General features: G+C 46.8%; 1 protein-coding gene and 2 long non-coding RNA genes across 6 annotated transcripts; all 3 read left to right on the forward strand.

Annotated features, from left to right (window-relative positions):
* The first annotated feature begins 248 nt into the window (after window positions 1-248).
* ZIC3 (Zic family member 3) lies at window positions 249-4,305 on the forward strand. 2 transcript variants are annotated; one of them, XR_007379653.1, is made up of 4 exons: window positions 249-1,305; window positions 1,784-1,947; window positions 2,395-3,753; window positions 3,893-4,305. XR_007379653.1 is itself a non-coding variant. In XM_048959511.1 (3 exons), exons 1-3 carry the CDS (start codon window positions 249-251, stop codon window positions 2,575-2,577), a joined length of 1,404 nt encoding a protein of 467 aa, XP_048815468.1. In that variant the 3' UTR covers window positions 2,578-3,814. The 2 variants fall into 2 exon arrangements, 1 of the variants encoding a protein (XP_048815468.1); XM_048959511.1 differs by lacking the exon at window positions 3,893-4,305 and having other exon boundaries at window positions 2,395-3,814.
* Window positions 4,306-4,391: 86 nt separating this feature from the next.
* Window positions 4,392-12,844, forward strand: LOC125699705 (uncharacterized). The gene is made up of 3 exons (XR_007379658.1): window positions 4,392-4,727; window positions 7,879-8,077; window positions 11,946-12,844. It is a non-coding gene; the product is annotated as an uncharacterized LOC125699705 (long non-coding RNA).
* A 5,374-nt stretch (window positions 12,845-18,218) lies between these two features.
* LOC125699893 (uncharacterized) lies at window positions 18,219-26,620 on the forward strand. Of its 3 annotated transcripts, XR_007379731.1 has the most exons (4): window positions 18,219-18,483; window positions 21,472-21,570; window positions 21,897-22,893; window positions 23,236-26,620. It is a non-coding gene; the product is annotated as an uncharacterized LOC125699893 (long non-coding RNA). The 3 variants fall into 3 exon arrangements; XR_007379730.1 differs by having other exon boundaries at window positions 21,897-26,620; XR_007379732.1 differs by having other exon boundaries at window positions 22,762-26,620.
* The last annotated feature ends 693 nt before the right edge of the window (window positions 26,621-27,313 follow it).

Consider the following 27,313-nt stretch of genomic DNA (forward strand, 5'->3'; position numbering starts at 1 on the left):
CAGCCCGGCCCGTCCCGGCGGGGGCGGGCGCCTCGCCTCCAGGGGCGGCGGGTGGGCTAGGGGCTTTTTTTTTTTTTTTTTTTTTTTTTTTTTTTTTTTTTTTGTGACGGGTTGGGGGGGGAGGGGGGCGGGGACGCGTTTTGGGGTGGTTTTGTACTTTTTTGGGGGCGGGCGGGAAGGAGGGAGGCAGGGAGGAGGGGCGGGGGGGGCCAGACTGCCGCTACCGCCGAGCCGCCGGCCCCGCGCCCATGACGATGCTGCTGGACGGAGGGCCGCAGTTCCCTGCGCTGGGGGTGGGCGGCTTCGCGGCGCCCCGCCACCACGAGATGCCGGGCCGCGACCCCGCCGCCGCCGCCGCCGGGATGGGACTGGGCCCCTTCGGGGACTCCTCGCACGCCGCCGCCGCTTTCAAGCTTAACGCGGCCCCGCACGACCTCGCCGCCGGGCAGAGCTCCGCGTTCACCCCCCAGGCTCCCGGCTACGCCAGCGCGCTCGGCCATCACCACCACCACCATCACCACCACGCCGGCCAGGTGCCCTCGTACGGCGGGGCCGCCGCCTTCAACTCCACCCGCGACTTTCTGTTCCGCAACCGCGGCTCCGGGATCGCGGACGCGGGCTCCGGCACGGCTCAACACGGCCTTTTCGGCGGCTCTCCCGGAGGTTTGCACGGTCCCGGAGGCATCCCGGACAGCCCGGGCTACCTGCTCTTCCCCGGGCTCCACGAGCAGAGCCCGAGCCACACGTCCCCCGGCGGGCACGTGGATAACGGACAGATGCACCTGGGGCTGCGCGGGGATCTATTCGGGCGGCCGGACCCGTACCGCGCCGTCTCCAGCCCTCGCACGGACCCTTACGGCGGGGCCCAGTTCCACAACTACAACCACATGAACATGAATATGGGCGTGAACGTGGCCGCTCATCACCACCACCACCATCACCACCACGGGCCCGGGGCTTTCTTTCGGTACATGAGGCAGCCCATCAAACAAGAGCTGTCCTGCAAGTGGCTCGACGAGAGCCAGCTCAGCCGGCCCAAGAAGAGCTGCGACAGGACTTTCAGCACCATGCACGAGTTGGTCACCCACGTCACCATGGAGCACGTCGGGGGGCCGGAGCAGAACAACCACATCTGCTACTGGGACGAGTGCCCGCGGGAAGGCAAATCCTTCAAGGCGAAATACAAACTGGTCAACCACATTCGGGTGCATACGGGGGAGAAGCCTTTTCCCTGCCCCTTCCCCGGCTGCGGGAAGATCTTTGCCCGCTCCGAGAATCTCAAGATCCACAAGCGGACGCACACAGGTAAGGGCCGGGGCTGCGCGGTGCCGACCGTGCGGGGGGAGCCGTGGAAATGCCGATGAGCCCCCGTTTGTGGAGATTCCGCCTCTTTTTTTCCCCCTCTTTATTTGATTTTCAGGCCCGCTTGGCGTCTCTCCTAATTAAATCAGTGAGACTTTGCTCAAAGTCTGTTTATTTGCAGCTCCGTCTTCCTTTCGGCTGCGGGAAAGTGGGGGGGGGTGAAGGCAGGGAGCAAAAGTGTTCTGGGCGCTGTGTGGATCTGCCCAAGCTGCCGGGCCCATCTCAGGGCTTCTCCTTGCTCGGCCACATTAAGAGTAACAAAGACTGACCCGAGTGTAACAAACGCCGCTGCCCCCGTCCTTTTCTTTGTTCTTTTCTTTTTTGGGGGGGGTCCCAGCGTATCCTCGTGGTGAGGGTGGAGGGAGGGAGCTGCGAGACGGAGCGAGGAGTTGCCTTCCTTCACCCTCTCTGAATTTCACAGGTGAGAAGCCCTTCAAGTGCGAGTTTGAGGGCTGCGACCGGCGCTTCGCCAACAGCAGCGACAGGAAGAAACACATGCACGTCCACACCTCGGACAAGCCCTACATCTGCAAGGTGTGCGACAAATCCTACACCCACCCCAGCTCACTTAGGAAACACATGAAGGTAATCACCCCCTGCTCCTCAGCTCTTACTTCTTCACACAGCGATGCTCAGCTGCCTGTGTGCTCAGGGCCGGACGGGGCAGAGCTGTGTGTTGCCAGCACAGCACTCCCAGCTCCCCACCCTGCTGTCCTTAGTGCTTGGGCCATGGCTGGAGCACAGCCCGGGGAAATGGCGTAGTTTCTTTTTGTGCTGCTGCTGCTGCTGGTGCAAGAGCTGCCTGGTTTGTAGGGCTCTGCACTCCGGAGAGCTGTGTAAATGCAGCCTGGGCTGTGGCTGCAGCCCCCCCATGCAGGGAAGTTGTTGGGAGCTGCAGTGGCACCGCATGGTGCTCGGAGTGACCAGCACGCCGCCGAGCAGGAGACCCCGATACACCCCATGTGCACACAGCATCCCGACCTGCCTCAGCGCTGCCCCGGGCTCGCTCCCATCTTTACCTCTTGCTTTTAGGTGCACGAATCCCAGGGCTCGGACTCTTCCCCTGCAGCCAGTTCGGGCTATGAGTCCTCCACTCCCCCTGCGGTGGGCTCGGCCGGCAGCAAGGACTCCACGAAAACGCCGCCGGCAGCCCTGCAAGGGAACCCCGGCCACAACCCCGGCCTGCCCCCCAATTTTAACGAGTGGTATGTGTGAAGGCAGCGGCTGCCCGGCCAGAGACTGGACCAAACGCCTTGGGAACGAGGCAGAAAGGACAAGCCAAGCCCACTGCAGTTTGCTCCCATGGAAATGGAGTTTCTACACCGATGACCGCATAGGGCTAGTTAACTGCCAGGAACCGGAGGGGGGGGGGGGGGGTGTCTTTTATTATTATATTATAATTATTACTATTTTTTGCAAGCCGAGACGCTGGACTAGCCATGTCCTTTTCTCAGGATTGGATTTCTTTTTTTTTTTTTTGTCTTTTTTTTTTTGTCTTTTTTTTTTTTTTTTCAGTCGCAGTCGTTTCTTTGATTTATTATTTTCCTTCTCCTTGCCCAGTACCTCCGATTCCCCACTTTTTACTTTTAATTTTGTTTTGTTTTGTTTTTCTTCTTCTTTCGGTGGGATGTTGACATGAGGATGAAAATTCTCCTTCGCCTTAGTGGTGATTGTTTAAACTTACAGTCTTAAACCGTGCCAAAGTCCTGTTATGTCTTGAACTTTCCTCTCTAGCTCTCCTGCTGCTTCTCTCTCTGCTCTCCTCCTCTTTCTCCTTCTCTCTCTCTCCAAGCATTACACTTGTGAATGTATTCTCATCTGATGGGGTCGGTCAGTATTTTTCAGGATGAGGATGTGGTGTTTATTCTACCCAGATTGTGACGTTTAGTATAACAGTTGCCTTTTTGTAATAACTTTTTTTGTAAATACATATCCATGATGCCATATTTATCGTTCGTAATTTAATTATTGATACAAAGTGCCGGGAACTGAACAATATTTATGGGGGAGAAAAAATTGTTTTCTAACAAAAAAAAAAAAAAAAAAAAAAAAAATACAAACAGCAACAACAAAAAAAAATCAACTCTGTACAGCTTTTGGCTATAACTGCTTTAGCATTAAAAGTTTATTGTTTTGGAAAGAGCCCCCGCGAGCCGTTTTTGACCTCCTTCGTGTCCCCTCCCCCTCCATTTTCGGGGGCCGCCGTGGCCCGATTCGGGTCCGCGCCGTTGTTCTGGGGCCGGCGATGCGGGAGAAGCGTCCTCGTTCTCGCCGCTGCTTTTTCTCCTGCCTTTTTGTCCCCGCCTTCTGCATCCCTTCCCGAGCCGACGGAGCCCGGAGCGCGGCGGCGCCACCGGAGAGGAGCCCCGGGGGCAGCGGAGCCTCCCGACGGTGAGTACGGGGCCGAGAGCCGGCAGCGGGCTGCTTCCCGGAGGGAACACGGGCGACTTCGAGGCGCGCCGAGCTTATTCCGTTATCGTCTGCTTTTGTTGTTTTGTTTTCGTTTTGCTTTTTCTTTATTTCCGATTAGGATTCGACTAAGCGTCTCCATCCCCAGGAGAGCTGAGGAACTCCAACTCTGCCGAAGAGCCTCAGACAACCGGAGCGACGGTGGAAAAACGTTCCGTGCTCCGCTTCGGGAGACGCCCGGCACCGCACGGGCTACGGCGGGACGAGTCGGCTCCGTGTCCCGCCGGTGCGCGGCCGCCGCTCCTCCCGGTGTTGCAGTCTCATCGTTCTCGGAGCTCTCTGCGGGTGGAGACCTCCCGGACCGCGCACCTCTGCCGTCCGAGAGCGACCCCCCTTTTTCTCTCCCCCCAGTGGGCCCGTCTTGAACTTGACTCGGATGCTCCACGGGCTGTCCTGTCTCCTCTTGCATGAAGCTTGGGAGATCGGCCCACGGGACACTGCATGCTTTAAAAATTAACCTTAAGCGAATTTCTGTTCTCATCCTCTTCACTTCCATCCCCGAGAAAAAAAAAAAAAAAGAAAAAAGAAAAAAAAAAATTTATCTGGCAGGAAAAGAAAGGAGAAAGGTAGGTAGCAATCTCTGGTGCTGCACGACTGAAAAACAAAACAAACCAAGCAAACAAACAAAAAATTCCAAGCCGGTTAAAAGAAGCTTTCCCACCTACTCTTATTATTGAATTTCTCTCCTTAAAACAGTTGCAGAGTTTCCCCGAAGTGCCCGGCCAGCCGTGCTCCCGCTGCTCGATGCCGTGGGCGCTTTCGCTGTGTGCAGAGCCCCGGGGCCGCGCCGGGCCAGGAGGAGCGGAGCCACCTGGGGCAGTCGGGTTTTCCTCGGACACCCACCTGTGTCGTGTCTGCGTCAGCCTCAGAACCGTGCCAGCCTGAGAAAGGTGCCGGTAGGCTCAGATTTGTTATTGGTTTGTTTGGAAGTGGGGAGACTGTGAGGTGTGCAGGGCTCCGTGGGGGTCCCCCGGGCTGAGGGCTCTGCCCTGTGCAGCTGGCGTGGTTTGGGGTGTGAGCTGCAATGGGGCCATGGCCCTTCATGGTCGTGCTGGTTCCTGCCCTGCAGACCCTGATAAATTGTGTCTGTGGGTTTGCAGCATGCCCCAGCCATGTTTCTAGCAAGGGCTTAAATCCAGCGACCTGTGTTATTTACCTCCTCTGGGTGACTGGGCAGGCTTGGTGTCTCCCCATCCAGCCGTAGGATGGGGAAGGGGGAGCAGACCATTGCCTGCACCCTGCTGAGGGTCGGGCCTCTCTGCTGCTCTGTAGCAGCCCCCAAAAAAGGGGCAGGAGCAGCTGGGTTGTTTGTGTGTATTTGGGAATGGAGGTGATGCTTGGGATGGATGTACACAGGGCTGGCAGCCTGTTTTGGGGCTTTGAGATGCTTTCAGAGGGAGATGCTTGGAGTTAGCAGTGAGGGGAGGAGGCAGCAGGGCCGTGTCCCCGTGTATGTCATGTTGTACTGCTGCTGAGTGTTTGTGGATAAATAAGGATGGTTTTTTTTTCTGTAAAAGAAGCCAAAAGGCTCCGTTCCTCACTCTGGCCCACTCGAATAGTCTTAGAGCATAGGACACTTGCTTTATTCCTGCATTCCTTAGGCTGGCTGTGGGGTGAGCTCCTGAATGCAGTGCCAGAGCCTGGCAGTGGGGCATCTTCTGTGCTCACAATTTGGGGTATCTCCCTACAAACAGGGCAGAGTAGTGTTGGTGAAGCAGGTGCCCCGTTAGCACAGCTCTCGGTGTGTCATTAAGAACGGATCTGGTGTTGCACCCTGAAGGGTCCCAGGACTGCACGCAAATTGGGGCCGTATTCTGCTGTCCTCTCTCAGGCTGGCAGCCTTCTTGAAGTTGCTGTATGAGCGGGATTAGGTGGATTTGTCCCCAAACAAACAGAACTCAGGACGGTTTTCTACAAGGGCTGAAATGGTGATTCATTGTGCTATAAAGAATCCAAGCAGAGGCAGGCGATGAGCTGGAGCCATTCCTTTTCTACCACGCTTTATGAGCCATGAATATTTTGATTCCTTTGGTGTCATTGTTTGTGCGTATCTGTCTCTGTGTCTGGTGTAACCCAATGAAAATAATGTATTATTTTTTCAAGCTTTGTGCGTGCCGTTGGCTGCACGCAGGGGGAAGGCAGTCCCGAAGGCGTTTGATCAGGTTGTGCACAAGTGTCTCGGAGCCGCAGCACCAGGAATTAAGTTCCTTTTCTAACTCTGCTGGCTGCAAAGCCTTCGTTCCCAAAGCAGTGGTGGGCTGCAGCATTGTGTTTGCATCTCTTTTTTTGTTGGTTTGGTTTTCTTTTTTGTTTTTATTTTTAAATAGTGTTCCCAGATTAAACATATTACGCACTAACTGACAGCAGCTTTTTCAGCTGAGCCTAACTTTCGGATAAGCCATCCTCGCTATTGATGCTTTCGGCATGACCAGACTATATGGAAAACACCTCTGCAGAAATGCACGCTTGTTTTGGAGAGGCAACACTCTAGAGGAAGCTTTAAATTCTTTGCAGAAATCGAATTTTATCGGGCAGAAGGAAAGAATTTGCATCGTGTTGACTTATCTACGCCTACAGTTCCTGGAGCTGAGCCATTTGGTTCACCTCGCCGTGCCGTTTGCGTGCTTTAAAAACAGGCTGCGTGCCCCACGAGTGCTGCTCAGCTCGGAGCTCAGAGGGCTGTAACAGTGTGTAGAGGGAGCGAGGGTTGTCCTGCTGAAGGCTGCATCAGAGCCTTGCAGAGATGGAGGGCAGCAGAGTAGCTTTGTGTTACGATGTGAGTTTTTACTCCTGGTTAACCAGGCCCGAAGGGTGGGGTGCAGCCTGGAGCCAGGCTTGCTTCCCCACATCATCCCTGCTTTTGGTAGCTTTGGGGGCAGAAATAAGTGCTGGGCCTTATCTGTGGGCCATGGCCTTGTGCTGAGAGGTCACAGCGGGGTGGGAGACGTCAGCTTTGAGTTTCTGCTTGGTGCACAGAGAGCACTGATGTGGGGAAGGCTGGCAGCAGGCAGGGCGTCCCGACAGGCAATGAGCACTGCCCTGAAATACAGTGCCCTGAAATACACTGCCCACCAGCTCCTCTCTGAATCCCTCCCCAGTTTCACTGAGGCAATAATATATTGCAAAAATACTCTCTTTTATTTTATTTTAATTTTTTCAATGACCGTTTTTGCCGCTTTCTGTACTTTGCACAACACAATTCTCACACTGTTTTGGTCAGTAAGGTGTTTTTCTTCCCTTTTCCCCTGTTTTTCTCCTTATTTTCATTTGTCGAGTGCCTGATTTTGCCTATGTTAGCAGGATGCAATTGAATTGAAGCTTTCACGTTTTGGGGCTGCGGAGAGAAATTTGGCCATCGCTTGAGGAAAAGTCTGATGTTGGGCTGAGGGCTGGTCTCGAATTCGGGGATAAATCTCTGTGCAGCTTTCTGTGTACGCAGAGTTCTCAGCCCCACGCTGAGCCACGCGGGCAGAGCTCTGCTGCTCACTGGTGCAGATGGTCCCCAGACCGTGCAATTCCCACAATATTCCTATTAACTCAAAAAGAAGATACTGCAGCTGTCAGCCACCCACCTTTAAGGACTGCTCCGAAACAGCATTGCTTCGTTTGGCAAAGTGCAGCAAGAAAAAGAAAGGGGATTTTTTTCCCCTTATCCCCTGTTGGTTTTTGTTTTTTTTTTTTTTCCCTTTTCCTTCAGTGTTCTGAGCCTCACTTGCCAGATTTCATTTTGCCTTTTTCTTTTTGTGAAGCTGTTTAGACCAAAGAAACGCAATGTACCTGTGCTTTGGAGTGGAGGCTGAGCTTTCGTGTAATTGCCTGAATCTGGAAGTTGAATTGTATTTAAAAAAAAATGAGGCTATTAATAATAATCTAAGAACAGGCAACACTGTGGCGGTAAAATATAGATTTAATTTTTAATCTTGGGCCTGCAGAAGTATTTTAGAATAATGCAGTAAGTGGAATGATTTACTTTAATGTCTTTGCTAGCACTCAATTTGTATTTAAAATGAGATTCTGGTGTGACGTTGCAATCTGCCCTTTTTTCAGTTTCCTTTTTGCTCTGTGCTGATGCGGGAGGAGCAGGCGGGCAAAGGACCAAAGGAGCAGGAACTGTGCCTTGAAGATTCTCCCGGCGCTTTCAGGAGGATGCTGGGCTGAGCCAAAATCAAAGTGCTCTGCTGGGCTCACGTTGTGCTGCTGAGGAGTTGCTTTCAGAGGAATTCCCTCACCCGGTCAGAAATCTCAGGTTGGCAATTTATTTTCTTTTTAAAGGGGAAAAAAAAATAATTAAAAGACCTGAATAATGCTCAGTTCCTTTATAAAAATACAGGCCGGCGTGGGGCATTGTAATAATTACGATCTTGATAAAAAGATGCAGTGGGCTGTGTGGAAACCCACGTGTGAGTGATTTCAGCAAGACCCCACCTGTGTCCCTGGCTGTGATTTCTGTCAGCTTTGCTTTGCATTCACGCTCTCTTTGTATGTTTACTATACCAGCACCAACCGTGTCAGCTGTATGGTGATGTCTGTAATCAGAGGACAGAGAAAAGCAGAGTGTGCTTGCATCTGGGTCTGTTACGTGCCACGCTCCCAATGCCTGTGGCACTCAAACAGCTTTTTAGAAATTGGTAACACAAACTTGAGCACCCGCAGTTTGAAAGCAAGGTTTGTTCTTGTCATTTATCTTTCATCCCAGCTAGGTGAAAAAATACTCTTGTTAGAATAGTTTGCGTCAGTGTTGTGGTTGTGCCACACTTACATTTCATTGTTTTACCATAGGCTAAGAAATACTTTCTTTCCAGGCTGACAATAAATCACCGTGAAAGAAAGAAACCAGCATCAGTGCCCCCTACAAAGCTCACAGTCATAGAGGCATAAGTGAAACGTTTATGTTCTGAAAACGTTTTCTTCTTTTCAGTAGTATTCTGTTCTTAATCTTAGGCAGCCTTGTGCATAAAAGCTCGTCGTCAGTGCGAGTAAATCGTGCCCAGCAGAAGGGCGGACACAACGAAGGGGCATAAGAGAAATACTGCATTTCATAAACACAATCACCAGAGCATTAGGAGAGCAAACATGTGGTTTTATGAACATAGTTATAAATATTTAAACATGCAAAATGAAAATGTTACTAAATGTCTGGTTTTCATTATCTTTCAATGAGCGTTTTCGTTCTTGGAAGCGTTGCTGGCTGTCTGCAGAAAGCGATCACCACCCCCTCCCCAGAATGAATGATGCATAATGCGAAAACGTGTTAAAATGCACAGTTGTTTGTAATATCTTCTACCAAAGTGGAAGACATTCTACCAAATTTGGTATTCTATTGAATCCCAGAGTATGCTTGCCCCACAAACAGGAACCAGCCTGCTTCTGTCAGCAACTTTCTTGCTGGATGTTAGGAAAAATCTGAGGGCAGTTTTGGAAATAGATGTCGCTCATTGCTCTTGGAGATGTGTCCTGTGATCCTTTCTCCTTCCTACAGAAGTCAAGGAAAGATGCCACAGCTGATTTTACCATCATGAATATGTTGCTTTGAAGTGTCAACAAGTGTTCAAACGTTCTCTGTGCCTCCATGGAAGGGTTTGGAGGCAGCAGGGGGAATTTCAGGCTGGGGAGCCACGATTCTGCCCCTTTATGGGCTGTTGCAGGGGTGTGAGTCTGCGCCTTTAAATAGGAGCATGGCAAACCGCAGCCGTACGGGTTGTGCAATTTTGCTTGCGTGAGTGGAGGCCTGTGAAAGAGCTGGGGCCACGCTGTGCATCACTGTTCGTAATAAGGCAGGTGTCTGGCTCCTGGGATCCTGCTCTCTTGGCTTCAGTCCTGCCCAGTCGTTGTATTCCCACAAGGCTCTGGCTGTGCCGTGTATGTCACGGGAGAAGATGCCAATTTATTTATTTATTTGTTTTCTGAATGCACCGGGAAACCCATTTTCTATTAGTTCCATATTTAATCCTGAGCACTGTGAGTTTCTGCTGTGCTGGGCAGAGCAGTGCGTGCCACGCTGGCACGCACGCACGCGCCTGCTGCTTGCTGCCTGTTCCTCCTGCAGTTGCTCCCACCAATAAATTCGCACTTGCCGCAGTCAGAATGGAAATCTTAAAGACAAAGGATTCGACTGGGCAGTTTTTATTGTTGTGATAGAGCAGAAGGCCTCAAATTTAAGGGATAGTGCCTGCGTGGATGCTGTCTCCTGCCAGCATTGCGCCGGTACCAAGGACTGTAAAGAGGGATTTGTATTTCTCCACTTTGGTTCTTGCTACTGTGCTGCAGCAAATCTCAAAGAAATGGTGGATGAGAAGTGAGCCTGGAGGAGCATGCGGGCCCTGTCCTATGCAAAGCTGCCCTGGCACAGCTTGCAGGGCCATGGCTGGCTGCAGTGTGTGGGCACAGCCAGTCCCATTCCCATGCTGGGGCTGTGGGATGGAGCCTGTTGGCAACCCCAACCCGGGGCTGGTTTCTGGGGGCAGGCGCGGTGGGGCTGCTCCCTGTGTGCTTACGTCAATGCAGACCTTTCCACGGACTCCAGTCTGGGTTGGATCAAGCCTTGCATGGTTGTGGCCCTTGTGCATTTCAAAACTGTATTAATCTATATCTGGATCCCAATGGGGCACTCGGGATGAGCTGAGCTCAAACAATCCTTGGCAGGAGGGACAGAGTGGAGTTGGCAAGGATTTTTGTCCTGTTATTGGTTACTCGGAGGAAGGAATGTACGCACCAGTTTAATATATGACAACTTGAGGTCTGTCATCTTAAGCATATTAGAAAAGCCTCGTTTTTTAACAAATCCCAGAGCGTTCAGCAGGCATCGCGCTGCAGCTGTGCTGGGACCGGGCGATGGTTGTAGATGGAAGCACAGGGCTGCTTGCTGTCTCAGTGCATGGTTGGGACAGCCCTGAGGCTGCTGGGGGATGGAACCTGGACTTCTCACCCCTTGGCTGGGGGATTGAACAGGAGACAAAGTCCTGGGGCAGAGAAAAGCTGGCAAATAAAAAAGCATCATTGCAGCCTATAGAGCCCATTCACTAAAAGCTTTTCCTGTCTGGTTCAATACGTCCCCAGCGAATTTGGCCAGGGAGTTATGTATCGAGCTCAGAGGAGACTTTCTTCTCTATGGTAAAATCTTCAAAAAACTTCCCAAAGACCTTGAGATAGATTTTACACTCTCTCCGTCAGTGTGATATTTCCTCCAGTGAAAATAAGGATTGATGCTTGTGTTGAAAATTGTCTTGTATAAATTCATCCTTTCTGCTTTTTCTCTCTGGATTTCTAACGTATGAAAAATTCAACCTAGTGAAGACTTTTCAGCAAGTTTATTTGGGTTTGTTGTATCCAGCGCAAGAAATTCAACCCAGATAGCTGTTCTCTCCTAGCATGGTTAGGAAGGATGGAGGAAATTTGTTCTGTTGCATTTTGTTTTGGTTTTGGAGTGGGGAGGAGTTTGGAAAACAGCTTTCTCTATTTTTACCAAACATTATTTTCATTTTTCTCAATCGACGCAGCACCCAAGCTCTTAGCAAGCTGCTGCCTTCAACAATATCCCCATAAGGAGCAAGCTGAAACAGCACAAGGAATAGATGTCAGCCTCAGACTGACAACTGTGCTTCTGGGTAATCTAATGCCATTTTAATATCTTGCTTTTAATTCAGCTCAGCGAATGCTTTGATGGACAAGGCTCTGATGCTCGCGAGTTCAGTTCAGTTGTTAGTGCTATGTCAGAAATTATTTCTCACAGACAGCTGGAGCTGGAGCGTCAGCTCCCATTAAGTATATTAAGTGTATCAGTATATATTAAGTGTATATGACCTCTGAGATTCTGGGCTAGCACGCTGTATTTTGTAGCCTTTGGTGTGTTTCTGCGGTGACAAAAAACAGAAGGTCTCTGGTTAACTTTTGACCATTGACATATTAAATGAAGATGCGCGTTTGAGCAACATCAGTGATTTCAATTGACTCATCAATTGCCATTGCATAGCAGTTTTCATGTTTCACTTTGGTAACAAGCTGATCTGCCACATCTGATGCCAGCAATTCAGTCCTTCAAACAAATGACATGTTTGATAAAGAAATCTTTTTAAATTCATTATGCACTTTGGCTTTTGTCTTTCCTTTTAATACAGCATCTGTTGCAGCCGGGATGCATTCCTTGATCGTTTCTGAGTCTGCAATTATTTTTCTGCCTGCCCAGTGTCCCAGGGACATGAAATGAAGCTGCTGCTCTCTGCTGCTGAGCACTGAAACTCTGCACCAACATTCAATTTGATCTCTTGGAACAGACTGCAATGAAGTGGTTTCATCAGCACACACTTGTGATAAAAAGGCGACGTGAAGAAAGCCATCGAACTAAAAGGCCCTGCGTTTTTCTGGGAAGACAATAGGATATCTGTCTCTTCATTTGTTTCACGGATTCCTTGTGCAGCCATTTAAATTCACCAGAAGGCTCCAAATGTCTAAACTTTATCCTGGGCATTTTTTATTTTTTTTATTTTTATTTTTTTCAGTGCTGGAAAGGAATAGAGTTAAGTATCCCAAGGGGAGTTTTATAGAAAATGCTATGTGCAATGTTAATGAGCTGGGAAGGGGTCATATGTTTTTCCATATAGAGCCTATACAGAAACAAATACGGAACCTGAGGAGAAACCATCTGCGGGGACACAGTGATGTGTGCCAGTGGGTGATCCTGGGCTGCTGTCACTCCTAAAAGATGGGCAAAAGACTTCAATCCCAAGAGCCCCCCCCCCGTGCCCCCTCATGGCTCCATGCCGGGCTGGGTGAATAGCTGGGGCTGGAAGAAATGACAAACTTCTTGGGTGCCACAAGAGATTGCTTCAGCGTTACTGATCCTCACTCTGCTCGTTACTGAAAATGCATCCAGCAGCTATATGGGTCAGACTGCTAAATTTGTAGACACGGAGTGTCAGGAAGCCTTTTTGTCAACTTGGTACCGTTTAGTATATTTGTCCTCAAGTTCAAAGCAATCCTGGCCCCAGACTTGTGATATTTTCTGCCCTTTCCCCTCTCTGTTGACTCAGACCTCTTCCCTTTGAGGTCAACATCAAAATAAAGATGTATGTTTCCTCAGCCTGACCATGGCTCTGACTCTTTAGATCAGCAATCCTATAGTCCATATGTCTTCCCATCTGTCAGCCAGCATTTGAAGCCAGCTTGCTCCTCTATTCTTTCAGACAAGTGTGAGAATCAGAAGTTTCTTTAATGACAGTTTCAGGCCTTAAAGCATTTGCTAAGATACTACCTATTAAGATCCCTTGATGGCACCTTGAATAGAGATCAAAAGCAGCTGAGTTCACTCCGTAAATCTAATCTGGCCTTCAGTTTAGGGTGCTGGGAGAGGAGTGGGGAGGGCATCGTGTTCCTGTGCTCAGGAGCCCAGCCTGGGAAGACAGCATTGCATTTGTGAAACAGTGACCCAGAGCATGGCTTTCAGTCTGTCCCTCAAATGTTTCTATTTTTAATGCCTGTCAAGAGATAGTGCAAAGCCCTTGGAATATTTGGGGAAGTGTGTGCTCTTTGGGTTTGTATCATTTCATTGGGTTACAGAGGATTTAGCAGGGAGGCATTCATTGAAGTTTCTCTCTGTTGAAAGGTGTGCATGCTGTCATGGACAAAATGGTGGAGGGCATTCCCAGAGAACCCCCCCAGCCGGTGCTGACAAACAGGCTGGCTGTTTATGGGACCCAAATGTCTGTGGGGATCTGAACATCCCCAGATGTGGCTGAGCAACAGGGGATGATGTCACAGCACTGACTGTCCAGTAAAACGTGACACTCTGGAGTCAAGGACAACATATGGCCCTGGGTTTGTGTTGAAACCAGTTAAAGCGTGAGCATGAACCTGAGCTCCAGAGAGATCCCCTTTGGCCTCAGTGTCATTAGACTTCAGCCAAAATATCACTTGTGATCCCTGAGAAAAGCAGCTTCTCTGGCTGCCTGCACTTTAGTGTCGCTGCTTTTGGAGGAGGCGGTCAATCAAAATGTGGGGCATGCAGATTGTTTGCTTCCAAGAGGGGAAACAGAAAGGACCTTGATGTTATTTTACATCTTAACCAAGAGGATGCACCAGTTCCTGGACACCGCACCGAGCAAAATGTCCAGCCACTTTCTGTTCCCAAGCCTCTTCCAGCCAGCCCCCGCCCCAACGTACTCTATCTGACATTGTCATTGGGTTTATTTAAGATGGATTTGGCTTTTTGCTATTTTTCTGTGCTTATAATCCTTTTAATTCCACCATTTCTCTTTTACGACCTTCGCTCAGTCTTTTCTGTCCCTCTTTTACATGATACTCAGCCAAGTCTGTCTCGTTGCTGTCATTTTTAGTGTGAATTCATATCTGCCTTTTTAGGGGGTAGTGGTACTGGTGACGTATACTTGTGGTTAAAGCAAAAGCCACTATTGAGTTGCACAAAATAGGATGAATGCTGTATAAAAGCCTTCAGAGAGCTGTGAAATCTCCATCCTCTCTTCCTTGTTCTCCTGGGAACACTTGCACAAAGAGTATTTTTAATGTGAAGCAAAAAGGATTCTGATGAATACTCATTAACATTTTGTTTCTGCGAAGATACATACATGATCATCACAAGGCTGTGAGGGACACGAATTCAGGAAAGCTCTTAGATGTACACTTATTGCTGTGTGTATGCTTAAATCTTCCTGATGGCTGCTGCTTTGCTGAATAGACATATTAACCAAAGACAAAAACAGGTATTTAATGGAGCTTGTGTGTCCTGCCCTGGCCAGAGGCAGTGTGCTATGATAAAGGTTTTCAAACTCACTCCATGTGGTGCTCTGTGAATCCTCCCAGAATGGAATGGGTTGGTTGAAATACACGCCTGCAAATAATTTGTATCGTAGTTGTTAACAACAAACAATGAGAGCAGAATTTTACCAGAGATTGCAAGGGGAAGCAACATCAGAGCCACCAGATACATTCCATAACATGTTTTTCTCATGTGAGTTTGTACCCAGCCCGGATAGATACCATTGGGTGATGGTACTGCTTCACCGTTGCCACTTTGGAACCATCAGTCTCAGAAATGCAGATCTGAGATGGACCGAAGTCTTTATGCTGCTGGCTGCATCACACCTATTCTGAGCTGGTTAAAAAAAAAAAGCCTTGGTCAGGAGGAGTTAGCTTAGCATTGAGTCTCAACTGAAAACCTTCTGTGAGAGGCAGGAGAAGCGTGTCTGTCTGTGCCCCTTCCTGCAGATACACCACTGATAACATTCTTCTGTTGTTCTGAATGCCTGGAGTGCTGGTCCCTCGGTTAGATCAGATTGAGGAGCTCCCATTTGCACAAAAGGGAAACACTCCTGGTGGGACCAGCTATGCAGCAGAGGTAACCAGACATGACAGTGGAGTTTCCAGGCTTTGCTGGAGTTCTCATATCTTGTCACAAGGTACTGATTTTTCATGAGGTCCTTTTTCTTCCAGTGATTGTAATCCAATCTGTGCTGTTCTTTCTGTATGAAATCTTGTAGGTTTTTTTTTTTTTTTTTTTTTTTTTAGCAGCTTTTTGGATGGAATAATGAAGCTGAACAGAAACAAGAAGAAGAATGTATGGTCTAGCTGTTCCTTTTGGGACCGCCCAGAAATATCCAGCAGATGAATGTGTTTTGTATGTCTGAGTGTCATTTTGATTCATTCAAGTCATTTTGACTTAAAGCACACTGAAGCCATGGCACAGTGTCACCAGAGACTGGAGTTTCTTTTACCAAGCGATGGCTGGTTTGCTGAGAAGATCATTAATTTAATACCTCTAAATACTTCTGGAGCCTCAGTGTACAATACAACGTGGACGCAGAAGTTCAGGTGTATTTGCTGGGAAGGGAAAGCTCTGAGTTCTGGTCCTTAACTGCAGAGCCTTTTTTACACACAGAGAGAGATGAGAAGCAGGGACCTGACTCAAGGACATCCATGATGACAGTGCCTGGGTGTTACAACCACACCAGCTCATCAGGACAGTGATTTGGCACTGGTTCTGCACTGCAGGGTGGGAGGGCAGCAGAGTCAGGTTCCTGCTACCTGGACCTAACTACTAATACAAGCAGACTTTTTGTTCCTGGAGGGCAGGGTGAGTGGCTTCACAATATGACAGCTACTTAGGAGTTGTCAATGAAAATCAGTCACCCAAGAAGACTGTTGACTTCCTTGGACAAATGGGCCCAAAGCATCCTGGTTGAATTTCAGGAGAGGATTACACCACTGGTTTACATCACCATTTATTTTGGCCATTCTGCAACAACAAGTTACTCAGTATGTGTATGTAATTGGGGTTGTCTTTTTCTAGCTGATGGAAAGATAGCTGTGTAATTAATGGACTAGGTCATTTGTTCTAACAATAGCCCATGTTATGACAGTGATTGTTAAACAGAATTCTTCCTCAGCAGAAAAAAAAAAGAAAAGAAAAAAGATTTGCATTGATGTCTGTTAGCATAATAGAGCTCAGGACTTCTAAACTGCATTTGACCTTTGGTGGAGGCTAGAGATGGTAGCACCTGTTAGGAGGGAAGCAAATGAAGATGATACATCACTTCTATTTTTATGACAGTCACCATGCATTGTAAACATTCTGCTTCTTGGCTCAGCACGTCCTTGAAGTACACAGAGCTAGTCTGAAAAACATTGGGATCTGAGTGGTTAAAAACATAGCCATCATCTGATATAGGTACCATTCTTCAGCACGTAAGTAATGTGAATGTGACGTTGCACAAGTATTTAGGGCTTCATTCACCTTCATCTTATCATTTGCAGAAAGCTGTACGCTCTGATGATGTCCTGAGGAATACAAACTGGATATTATTCATATCTCAGCTGCTGATATTTACTGTCAATAAACAGACTAGTAAAATGGAAACAAATGTTTGGTTTCCAATGCTATTGCAAGTGCAGACTTCATAACGCATGACGAACACAGAGATTCATTCTGCCATTTGCCAACAGTGCATTATCAGTTTCCCAGTACACAGCACTGACATGCAATTGTACAGCAGTGTTAACCTGTACCTGGGCTGATCTTTTCTTTTTCTTCTATTGGGAGTTAAATTCTCATGCACTCACTCTGGCCTTTCAACCTGATTGGAACAGCCACATTTTGCCCATTTCTCCACTGTAGAGGAGGTGGAACTGCTTTGCACTGCAGTGAATCGGTGCCTTTAACACCTTTATTTTGCCTCTTCAATGTTTAACTTTTTAAAACCATTTTATGAGCGCATGACAAAACTCCCTTTGCCAAAAATGAATTTCTTTCTTTTTTTTTCTAATCTTACAGTGCTATTAGACCAGATCTCAAGAGTTAAAAGTTTGGTCGCAGGCAGATTCTATTTTCAGATAGCATCGTGTGGAGACTGTATTTTCAAAAGCATTAACTCAAACCACACGAATGCACAACTGTTTTAAAATATGAGAATTCACACATGCTTTTTATTATAACACACATAAAACTGAAGTATAATACAGTAGGCTTTGGCAGTAAAACAGAGTAGTTGATATATAAGTTTTATGCCTAGTTCTTTCAATTAATGAGCCACTTTTCTTGATGAATTGAACATGAATGAGCAAAAACACAACGATCTGATTAGATACTAAATTGATGGTTTTCTGGCAATTCAAAAATTGAATGTCTAGTTTAGAGTTCACTTTTTTTTCCCTGGGACGACTTGATAACCTTCTTTTACTATAGCCAAACCACTGCAAAGGCATTGTCAGTCTCTTCAAGTTCACTATTGTTCTCAGAAAATCACTTCCTTAAGAAAGATCCATATGTTGGGGGCCTCAGCTGTACTTTGTGAGCAACAAAATTATGGGTCAAATTCATTTGCTATGTAACTCTGATGAAGTTGGTTCAGCTGACAACAAAATATCTCCTAATGGCATTATAGCTTTGCCTTGTTCCTGCTGGCACCAAGAAGCTGTCAGAGGGCTGTAGTCAGCAGAGATGGTTGTGGGAAGTTCCTCAGGGCTGAGATTTAACGCTGAACCAGATTTGTGTTTGGAAGCTCAATTTTGCTTTTAGGAATATAAATGAGGACAATGCCAAATAGAGAGAGCACCCAGATGACCTTGTTCTGTAGACAGGGTCATTTAATGTGTTTGTGTCAAGAAGAGGAACAGGGTTGTTTTTTTTTTTAATTTTAAAAGTGTTGGCAAAAGGAAGTGCAGATAAGGGCTGCCACAGGCTGGTCCAAACCTCCAGTGTCTGGCAGGGAAGGAATTAATCAGCCCCTTAGCACCCAGTGCTGCAGGTGGGAGAGGGGCTGATTTGGGCCAGCTGGGATCGATGAGCTGGTTGCTTTGGGAGTGGGAGCTGTGTATATGACTGTGTTAGCATAAAGGCAGTGTTACTGCTTGATGGCTTTGGATGCAAGATAGGGCTAGGCTGAAACACCATTCTTTGTGCTGTCTACTGGAGTCCTGCATTTTGTACTCCTTTGCAATTAAATGCTCCTGTCTTTACCTGTGTGGGATAAACTCTCACGGGGGAAGATGCTGGGTCTGATTTTCTGTTGTCTCACAACCTTCTGTAGCTGCTGGTTCAGTGCAAAAACGATGAGGAATACTGAATGAACAATTCCCAGTGGGGCAGGGGAACAGCAGCACCCAGAAGAAAGCTCAGGTGGGAGCTGCAGTCCTTCCATGCGAATGGTAAGTGCTGTGGGGTACTGAAACACCAGCATTTTGGTGTCGTTTGTATGAGGCAAAGTTGGCTAAGATGGTGAATCGTTCAGAATGGGAGGAGCAGCTGCTGTAAGAGGTGATTGGAAAATGCAGAGTGTTTTGTGTTTGCCTGGCTGTGGGAGTGTCATGTTCTTGGGGCTGCTAGAAAGGACAGGGTGCACAGGGCAGCACAGGGTGTTTTAGTGTGTGCAGCTGTGTCCTGGCCCGCATCAGAGAGGTTTGAAAGGAAGAGGGAGAAAATAAGTGGTGAAACTGCAGAAGGAAGTGACATTGGTGCAATGGTGAGCTGGTGTGTGTGGGCTGCAGGCACATCCCAGGTGGACTGGAAGAAGGGAAAGGAGATATGGCGTGCAAAAACGAAACTCCAACGAACATAAAAAAGTAGCAAGTGAGGTCAGCTCTTGAAATGGGCCTGCTGGAGCTGGGAGTCCTGTCCTAGGAATCCTTTACATCCAGAATCCAACATGGTATTCCCAGACTTCTGTCTGGTTCCTTTTTTTCCTCCCCAGTGTTTTCCCCCTCCCCCTCCTCCTCCTTTGTCAGGCAACTCGTTAACACTTATTAGCAAGCATCTTCAAAAGGCCGGGAGGGGGGAGGAAGGGATGGGAGGGGAGCTGAGATGGCTAAAGGAAATGATTAGGAGATTCCTTTTCCTTTCTGCCTATTCAAGCTTTAATGACCAGCCCCTGCTCTGTCTGTGCCCTGCATTGTTACCCAGCCCTACCCAGGGTCGCTGCACCCTTGCTACCCCTGCGCTGATCTGCTCTGACATCTGGGACACTGCGAGTGCCCGCAGCATCTAACCTTTCTGATGCTGGGCAGGCTCGTTGGGTCTTAGCTTTGCTGCTGCACTTGGCGTTGGTGCCAGTGCTGTGTCAGCACTGCTGTGCTCCTCTGAGTTTATCTTTGTGATGGGGCATCAGTGCCAAACTGCCTTGCTTGGTCTGCCCCTTGCAATCTTGAGATCCTGCCTGGAGACTGATCTCTGTTTACATCTAAACATGGCTAGTAAATCTCGGGAATCCAGCATCAATTACCAAGAATCTACTAGGCAGCAAGCGGGTTGTTTCTGTGGCTGGGATTTTGCTTGCTTGAGGTGAGGGAAGGATGAGTGCAGGAGAAAGGACTTGGCTCAAAGCTTCCTATTTTTGCCTTGCAGCTCCAGAGGCTTCAGTTGCAATGCATGTACTGTGGTTTCCACTTCAGCTAGTTATCTAGAGCTGAGCACTAATCCCATTGGAGCTGATGGCAGAGTTCCCATTGGTACTGAGAGGGGCAGGCTGGATCAGTGGAATCCATTCTTTTGCGGAATGCGGGTTGTACTTGTTTTGTTCTGTCCACCAGACTGGTTTTCTTCACCTTGTCCAAGCCATGGTACCAAAATTATATATCATGATCTGTTTTCTATGTGTTAGTGAAACCCTGCAGGATTTTCCTGTCAAAAGACTCCTGGTCTTTTGGCCATGACTTGGTCATGACAATCCTAGGAATGGATGCTTAGAGCTTTGATGTGAGAAGAGCTTTGAGTATCTATGTGGGTTCTGGGCAAGAGCTAATAGGTCTAGGCGGCTTCCTGGAGACAGATCTGGCCCTAAAAAGCAGACCTGGCTGATCTCAGCACCTTTGGCTGAGTCTGTGCTCTCATGGTTCGGTGCAGCAGAGCTCAACTTGCCCAGGTAGTTCAGTGACCTTCATGTCAGCATTAAAGATGAGCACCAATCTGTAGAGAAGATGGAGCTGGCGGGTTAGCTTCATCTGGATTTCAGTTTATAGCATGATCCTTGGATAATATAGAGGAAAATCAGGCTGAAGAGACAGTGGTGGCTGGCTGGAGCACTCCTCCCCATACCCAGACTGTGCAGCGCCTGCTCAGTGCTGAGTGCCGTCTCTCAGAGCAGTTCATTTTAGGTTCCTTCTTTCAACAGCTTGTTATTGCAGTGTCTGCTGAGGGTGGGAGAGAGCCTCCTTTCTGTCACTAACAGAGGCTTTAATCTGGAAAAAAAAAGTGCATTTTGAGATTTATACTGGAAAATTGGAACTATACATGGGAAAAAAAACACAGGAGTACTGGTCAGCTGGAAAAAAATACAGACAAATATTATTTCATAGTGTTTTCTTTTTTTTTCAGAGTTTAATTTCTTTATCTATTACTTCTTCCATGCAGCATTTTGGAAAGAATTTGGCGAATGTATGAAAGCAATCTGTAGGGTACTTTGTAGTCAGATGCCATAACCTAGATTAACTTGTCTGCTTGTACAGAAATAGCCAGTAAAGAAATACACTGATTTATGTGTCAGCTTGAAACTTGTTTGGGGGAACTGCTATAACTATACAAAAGATATTTAGGACAGACAGTACAAAAGTTTCTTAGCTTCTTTGTGTGAAAAGAGGGGTGAATTTCAATTATGTATTTTATTAACGCAGCCTTTTTAGCTCTATAAAATGGTAACAATGTTAAAATCCCCTCCTGGGAAATAATGGCACATATGCCATAGAGAGAGCACTTGAGGATGTTACGAACTGCTGGTGGAATTAACCAGTTGTTAATCAGCTCCTCGTTTGCAGCTGAATGCTGCTCCAGCCTAAACTGAAGATGATCAGATGATAACTTTGAATCACAGGATTGAGTTGGAAGGGAACCCAAAAAGGTCTTCTAGTCCAACTCCTCTGTAATAGGGAAGGTCATCTAGCCCAACTTGCAAACAGTTTTGTTGTGAGCTTGGTGTCTAACAAGATGTGCAAGGAATTATTGTGATTAAAAACAGGGCAACTCGAATTAAGCTTTCATTTACAGGTGAATCAACAGTGGGTTGGTGCTACGGTGGTTACGTGGGCCTGAGTGAGCAGCACTGGCTGATGTGGAGCACTGGTGGCTCTTGCCATGGGTTGGGACAGTAACCACAGAGGCACCACACGGACACCTGAGTGTCACTGTTTCTGTGATGCACTGCATAGGGTACCCAGGAGATATTCGGAGCACCAGAGCCTGCCAGAACAATCCTGCAGGGCTCCTGATAGGACAGAGCTTAAGAACTGAATGCAGTGACCCATAAGGTATGAACTCTGCGTGGTGACTGCGCTACCTTGCTGTCTTCCAGTAAGTGCTTGTTTTCCTCCAGTAGTAGAGAAAGTGTTTTGGTAATACAATCCCAATGAATGAAGGGGCTTTCTTAATTAAAGTAATAATCTGAAAGTTGTCATTGGTAAGTGTGCAAACAAGCTGATTGCAGTGGGTGCATGAATAGCTCTAATGAGCATGTGTGGGTATTAAATTAACCATGGTTCACAAACCATGCGTGGCTGTACCATTATTTAGCAATAACCACTTTCTCTAGTGCTTGACTGTGCCCTCTACCCCAAAATCTTTGTCTTTTCTATAGCATTGCACAGCAGAAAGGAACCTGCATCTCTCACAATGTTGGGATTTAAACAATTATTACTCCTAAGGCGGCTGGGAAGGTACCATGTGATATTGGCATTTTTCACTTGAAGTGTTGCCCAGTGGGTTGAGCACAGGTGTTCAGCATCAACCTGTACTTCCTGATGGGTTGTCCCAGGGCTTTTGGAGGTGCCAGTTCACTGCTGTGTGTGATGGAGAGGAGTATTGGTGCAATGGCAGAATAATGGCTGTTGCAAGACTGTGGTACCATTAACGAGCTCCTTGGAGGAAAACCCTACAGAAGTGCAAATCATCTTACTTGCTATTAATTACTGGTGTATTTATTCATTGCAATATGCGGGGCAGATATAGCAGGTTATCAACTCAGCTGATCTGCAAGCTGATCTGCAGGAGCTTCTTGTGATGGTCACAAGAAGGAGCTTCTAGACTTGTAGCTCTGATTTGCTTATGCTGGTAGGGATGTGGAGGCATTTTGCTTCTCCAGATCCAGGAACATCTCCTCGGTTTGATTAAAAGGGGCTTTTGTGTGTACCTTCCATCTCTTGGAATTGAAGCAGACTTTGAGTGCTAAATTTATTCTGGCTGGCTTTCCTGGGTGATTTTTGTCTACAGCCTAAAATGGCAAAGAAGAATACAACTGCAGGGTGCAGATTGGCTTCCAGAGATCAAAGTACAACTTCTTCCCTGATCCAGAGGAGCTCAGTTATGTGCTGCTGTGTACTGGAGGCTATTGAACCCGACCTCCCATTTTGGAAGCAACTTGCCCTCCTCTGCTGTCATTTTAGATCATCATATTATGAAGTGGAGATTCTGCCTCCTGCTAACTATTGTTTTGCTACAAATAGCCTCCTTCCTTTGGGTATCTGAGATCTGGCAGAGAATGAAGGAGAGGAGATGCTGAATCCATGACACCACCAAAGACAACAGCTGGCCAGCCACTGTTTAAAGAAACAGTGTCTTGCATCATGAAACTGAAGGTAAATCCTATTTATTGCATGGGCTCCTGTCTCCAGCTTCTGACTACTAGGCCATTTTTTGTTAACCAAACCAAAAATCTTCAGATTTTGGTAATGACTTTTGAGAAAACTGCTATGGCTAGCTGTTTTCTACATATTCAAACACCTATCATGGGTATTTTATTCTTTTGGGTCGGTGTGGTCATCAAACTGACAAATGGACAACTGAGGTAACCCTGGCTCTGAGCATCTTTGTGTTTACAAAGTCCTCACCTTTTCGGATGTGAAAAGTAACAGAGGAGGTTTATGAAGGGCTGTTTTCTTCTGATGCAGGCCCCAATAGTAGCCCTTGCTCTTTGTCAGATAGGTAATGGGTCCTGATGCCCCTGGGATGGCTGCTATGGTGTTGCTGGAGTCTATAATGTTGCTGGAGGTCCTGTTATGGTGTGGATCCCGCTCTTCCTGAGAAGCCTGGTGCTAAGTAAGAATTTCATGAATAAGAAGAAACACAAAACACCAAAGCAAGCAAACAACAAAGCAAGTAAGGATGTATGCACAGCACTTGTGCTCTACTAAAACATCTGAGTGAAAATTGGTAGTCCACGGTGGAATTTCTACACTGGTGTGAGATCTGTCTGGATCACTTCCCTTTCCTGACACAGGAAAGGCAACATTGCCCTGCTGGTTGTGAAGCACTCTCCTGGCAGCCCCGTGCCTGTTCAATTTGCACGTGGCCAAACTAGGTGCAGGAAAAGAGGTATGTGCTAAGCTGACTGCCTGCTGCCCTACTCTGAGGACAATGTCTGGGTGTCCTGGAATTGTGGGGAATTGCAGTTTTCAAGTATATCTGTGAAGCAGACCAAGGCTTGCTGAAGTTCCAAGTTTCAAGGTTTAGTAGTTGCTGCCATTTCACACTGCTAGCAAAGTCTGTGTATATGTCATATAATTAACACCAGAAATTCTGACTCCTGAGGCTATAGGGTTAAACAAGTGTGTCCCCATTAAACTTGAATAATAAGAGGTTAACTCATTAGGAAAAGAACACTCCTGATGTGCTTAATGGAGGGAGAGAGCATTAACTCTTACGGTTCCTTACAAATCCTTGTGTTAGTTTAACTTCCCTTTAAATGTTAATTTTTCTTCTATAGAATACTTTATGAAACTCTCCAAATGATCTCATGTGTTCCGTATGAATCCTCTTTTGATTTCCTTGTTATTGACATGCTTGACTCCTCTGGAGTCTTTAAAAATACGTCCTGCTGTGCTGATGGCTGGTTGCATACTTATAAATAATACGCAATGCAGAACTTCTACAGAACAAAGGCAAATCCTGAAAACAGCTCATTTGAATGTCCAGTAGCAACAAGTCGTATGTCTGTGTCTTTCCTGGTTTATCCTTGGAGGGAAAAAAATAATAATAATAGGAGGGGAGACCTGAAGGTCCTAAGTCACAAGCAATTGGCCTGCAAAGGTAATATTTTTCATCAACGAGTTTTCAATTGTAAAAGCACAGACAAGAGTCATTTTGAAGATACTGTATTTGCAGTTCCAAAAGTAGTTAGGTTTCCAAGGGGTACACCTAGCTCATAAACCTCTACTTGCTGTTATGGGTCAAGGACTTGCTGTCATACTTGGCTGGTTCTAGAATTCAGTGCTCACTGACTCTCATTACTGTAAAATGGGCTTCTTGGGTCAAGCAAAAGAAATATATGCAAGTGAATACAAACAAGGCAGAAGCTTACAAACCTAAAATTAGTTCTTAGTGGTTGTGGCATTATCAAATCCTATCCTAGTGCCTGCAGCTGCAGAATGACTTTGGAGTTCCCATAGTGCAGTTGTCTGTTGAAGACAGTGCATATTCTTGCCTGAAAATATGAGTCTTGTGGAGCTGATTTCTCTCTTCACCCTGGACAAGGATGGAGGTTGGTCAGCTCCAGTTCCTTCAGCCATTTTGTCCCATTCTGAGGGTTGTTGCCCAGTGGAAGTGTTTCTGGGAAGCGAGAGATGTATCCTTCACGTCTGGGAGATTCTTTGGCAGAAGTCTTCCTGTCTTCAAGAAGCTTCAAATGCTGCAGTTCTGAATGGGGTGAGTCTGTGTCCTTCAGAACTTCTGGCACTATGAAGACGATAACCCTATTGCAGGTTGTGCTACCACCACAGAATGAGTAATTCAAACTTTGACTCCATATGATGTACATTATATTATTAACTTGTGCAGTTTCATGTTGAAGGCCTGTGTGGGTGGGAGAAGAAGAACCCAAACTGTTCCTGACCAACTCTAGAAATGAGCTTTGCTTAAGGATCTGCTACATGTTTGAAGCAGCTTTAGCTGGGAGTAGCTCTAGCTGTGAGTGAAAGTGACCAAATGTAGGCTCAGACTGTGTAATAATGTTTTTCAAGGCAGAAATAATAATTTATAATGCATGCAGCTGTGTAAGCTCTCAGCAGAATCAATTGTGGAACATTTTATTTTGTGGATCACCTGAGAATAGCCTATCTTCTCAAGGCGTGCAAGGAAGAGATACGAGAAGTCTGGTAAACGCTTCCAAGTGAGGAGGTTTCCAATAGCAAATAGTAAACCAGTGATGTCAGCCAAAGACAGGAAATCAACGGTTTGGCTCCTGCGTCCTCCATGGCTGTGCCTCTTTCCTGTATGTGGGAGTGTGCCTGGATCTGGAACTGTATAAATAATCACACACCATCATGTTCCATGTGGTGCAGTGGGTCTCGGAGTGCCTGGCTTCTGGGATGCGTAGGTGCTTAGTGTAAACACTGCTGAAGAACCTGTTTTCAGTGCTGTCCCACAGAATGAGTCTGGGATCCGAGCTGTTCCATATGCTGCAGCAGAGTAGAGGAAATAGCACCTTTTCCTTTCCTTTTTTTTTTTTTTTTTTTAAGTCACACATTCTTTTGTTGAGTTTACTGTCTGTTATACAGGCAAATGAATCTCTGCATTCTTGTCAGGTGTTTCATACAAGACTTCTGCAGCAGCAGCCAAAGCATTTAGATTATTTTTTGTCTTTATTTTTATTGGCCTGGTTTCCACTTTAACAAATTCACAGCTTGTGAACTGTTGCTGGAAGATCTGAATGTGCAAAGCATTAAGGAAGCACTAAGCACAGCCATCCTTTTAATTTGTGTCCCGTCTCTGCTACTAATAGTGTGTAACATCTGACTACAGCAATGCCTAAAGCACGGGCTCCCGTGGAGCCCCGCTGTGTAGGTGCCGTGCAGGCGGGAGGGGGAATTCCTGCCTTCTGGGGTCTCGAGTGGGAACTCAATGAGAAGGGCTGGGGGAAATCGCCATGGTGGGGAATGAGAGGAAGCGATTTGGTCACACGGAGGATCAGTGATGGAACAGGGAGCAGAATTAGGTCTCTGCTAGGTTATGTAGTTGTATTTAAGCTCATTTTCTCGCAGTGCCTTGAGGCAGACTAGGTGACTTCTTGCAGTACTTTTCTGTCCCATTTTATTATGAGCCCACGGATGGAATTGCCTGCATTCACTAATTAGCAGATTCCAGCTAAGGACAAATCTTACTGAGGCTCACTTCAGCTTGCCTGGGGGAGACTTAGTGCTAGCCATGACTTTTCCTTGTTTCCACTGACCAGTCCAGTCTCTATCAACTTGGTAGTTTTGAAAACTGTGTTCATTCCTGTTGTAGAGACAACCCCTCTGGCCATGCAAGTTTGCAGGGAGAGGCACAGAAAATAGGCTTGGATAGCGACCTACCTTTCTCTGCAGTCATGGAAATCATACCCATGAATTCATTACCTGAAAATACAAATAAAGAGCTGATAGATATGACAAAAGAAATTGTGTTTCTGTTTCACGGAATGCCATGACAGAGAAACTGTGCTTTTAGTGGAGCTGCTGAGTTCTTGACATGAAAGTTCCTTTTACAAATCCAACACATTAGTAACAATAAACAGATCTTCCAATGGATATTGATTTAGGGGGGGAAAATGAAACGGATTAGTACAAGCATTCATCTTCACTGTCAGTTTAATATCAAGATAATTTTATTTGATGGTTCAATATAATAAATTCCTCTTTTCCTTAATACATATTTGGGAAAAGCAGGCAATATTGTAATACAGTAATTAGCCATATTTGCCTTTACTATGTGTGAATAAGATTAATATACTAGAGTGTTCAACCTAATTGATCTATTATGTGATAGGGACTCGCAACCAGACTGCAAATTACAGTTTAACCCCCCAAAGGGCTAGACTTGTTTAGAAAATGTGCGAGTCTTTAAGAGATAAAATTAATAGAACTGGCGTTGACCTAAATATTCAGTGTTATTAATTGTATCAGTGGATTGTGGTGCTTTTATGTGCAACTAGGAAGGCAACGTGTGTGGAAAGGAGCGGCTTTATGACAGCAGTGGGAAGGGTGGCTAACAGAAAACATGACAATTATTGCAAACCAGGTTTCC

Source organism: Lagopus muta, chromosome 13 (genome assembly GCF_023343835.1).
Source record: "Lagopus muta isolate bLagMut1 chromosome 13, bLagMut1 primary, whole genome shotgun sequence".
Lineage (NCBI taxonomy): Eukaryota > Metazoa > Chordata > Aves > Galliformes > Phasianidae > Lagopus > Lagopus muta.

Coding starts and splice junctions, on each gene's coding strand:
- ZIC3 (XM_048959511.1), top strand. CDS start 249: ATGACGATGCTGCTGGACGGAGGGCCGCAGTTCCCTGCGCTGGGGGTG. Junction 1,306..1,783: donor CCACAAGCGGACGCACACAG/GTAAGGGCCGGG, acceptor TGAATTTCACAG/GTGAGAAGCCCTTCAAGTGC. Junction 1,948..2,394: donor CACTTAGGAAACACATGAAG/GTAATCACCCCC, acceptor TCTTGCTTTTAG/GTGCACGAATCCCAGGGCTC.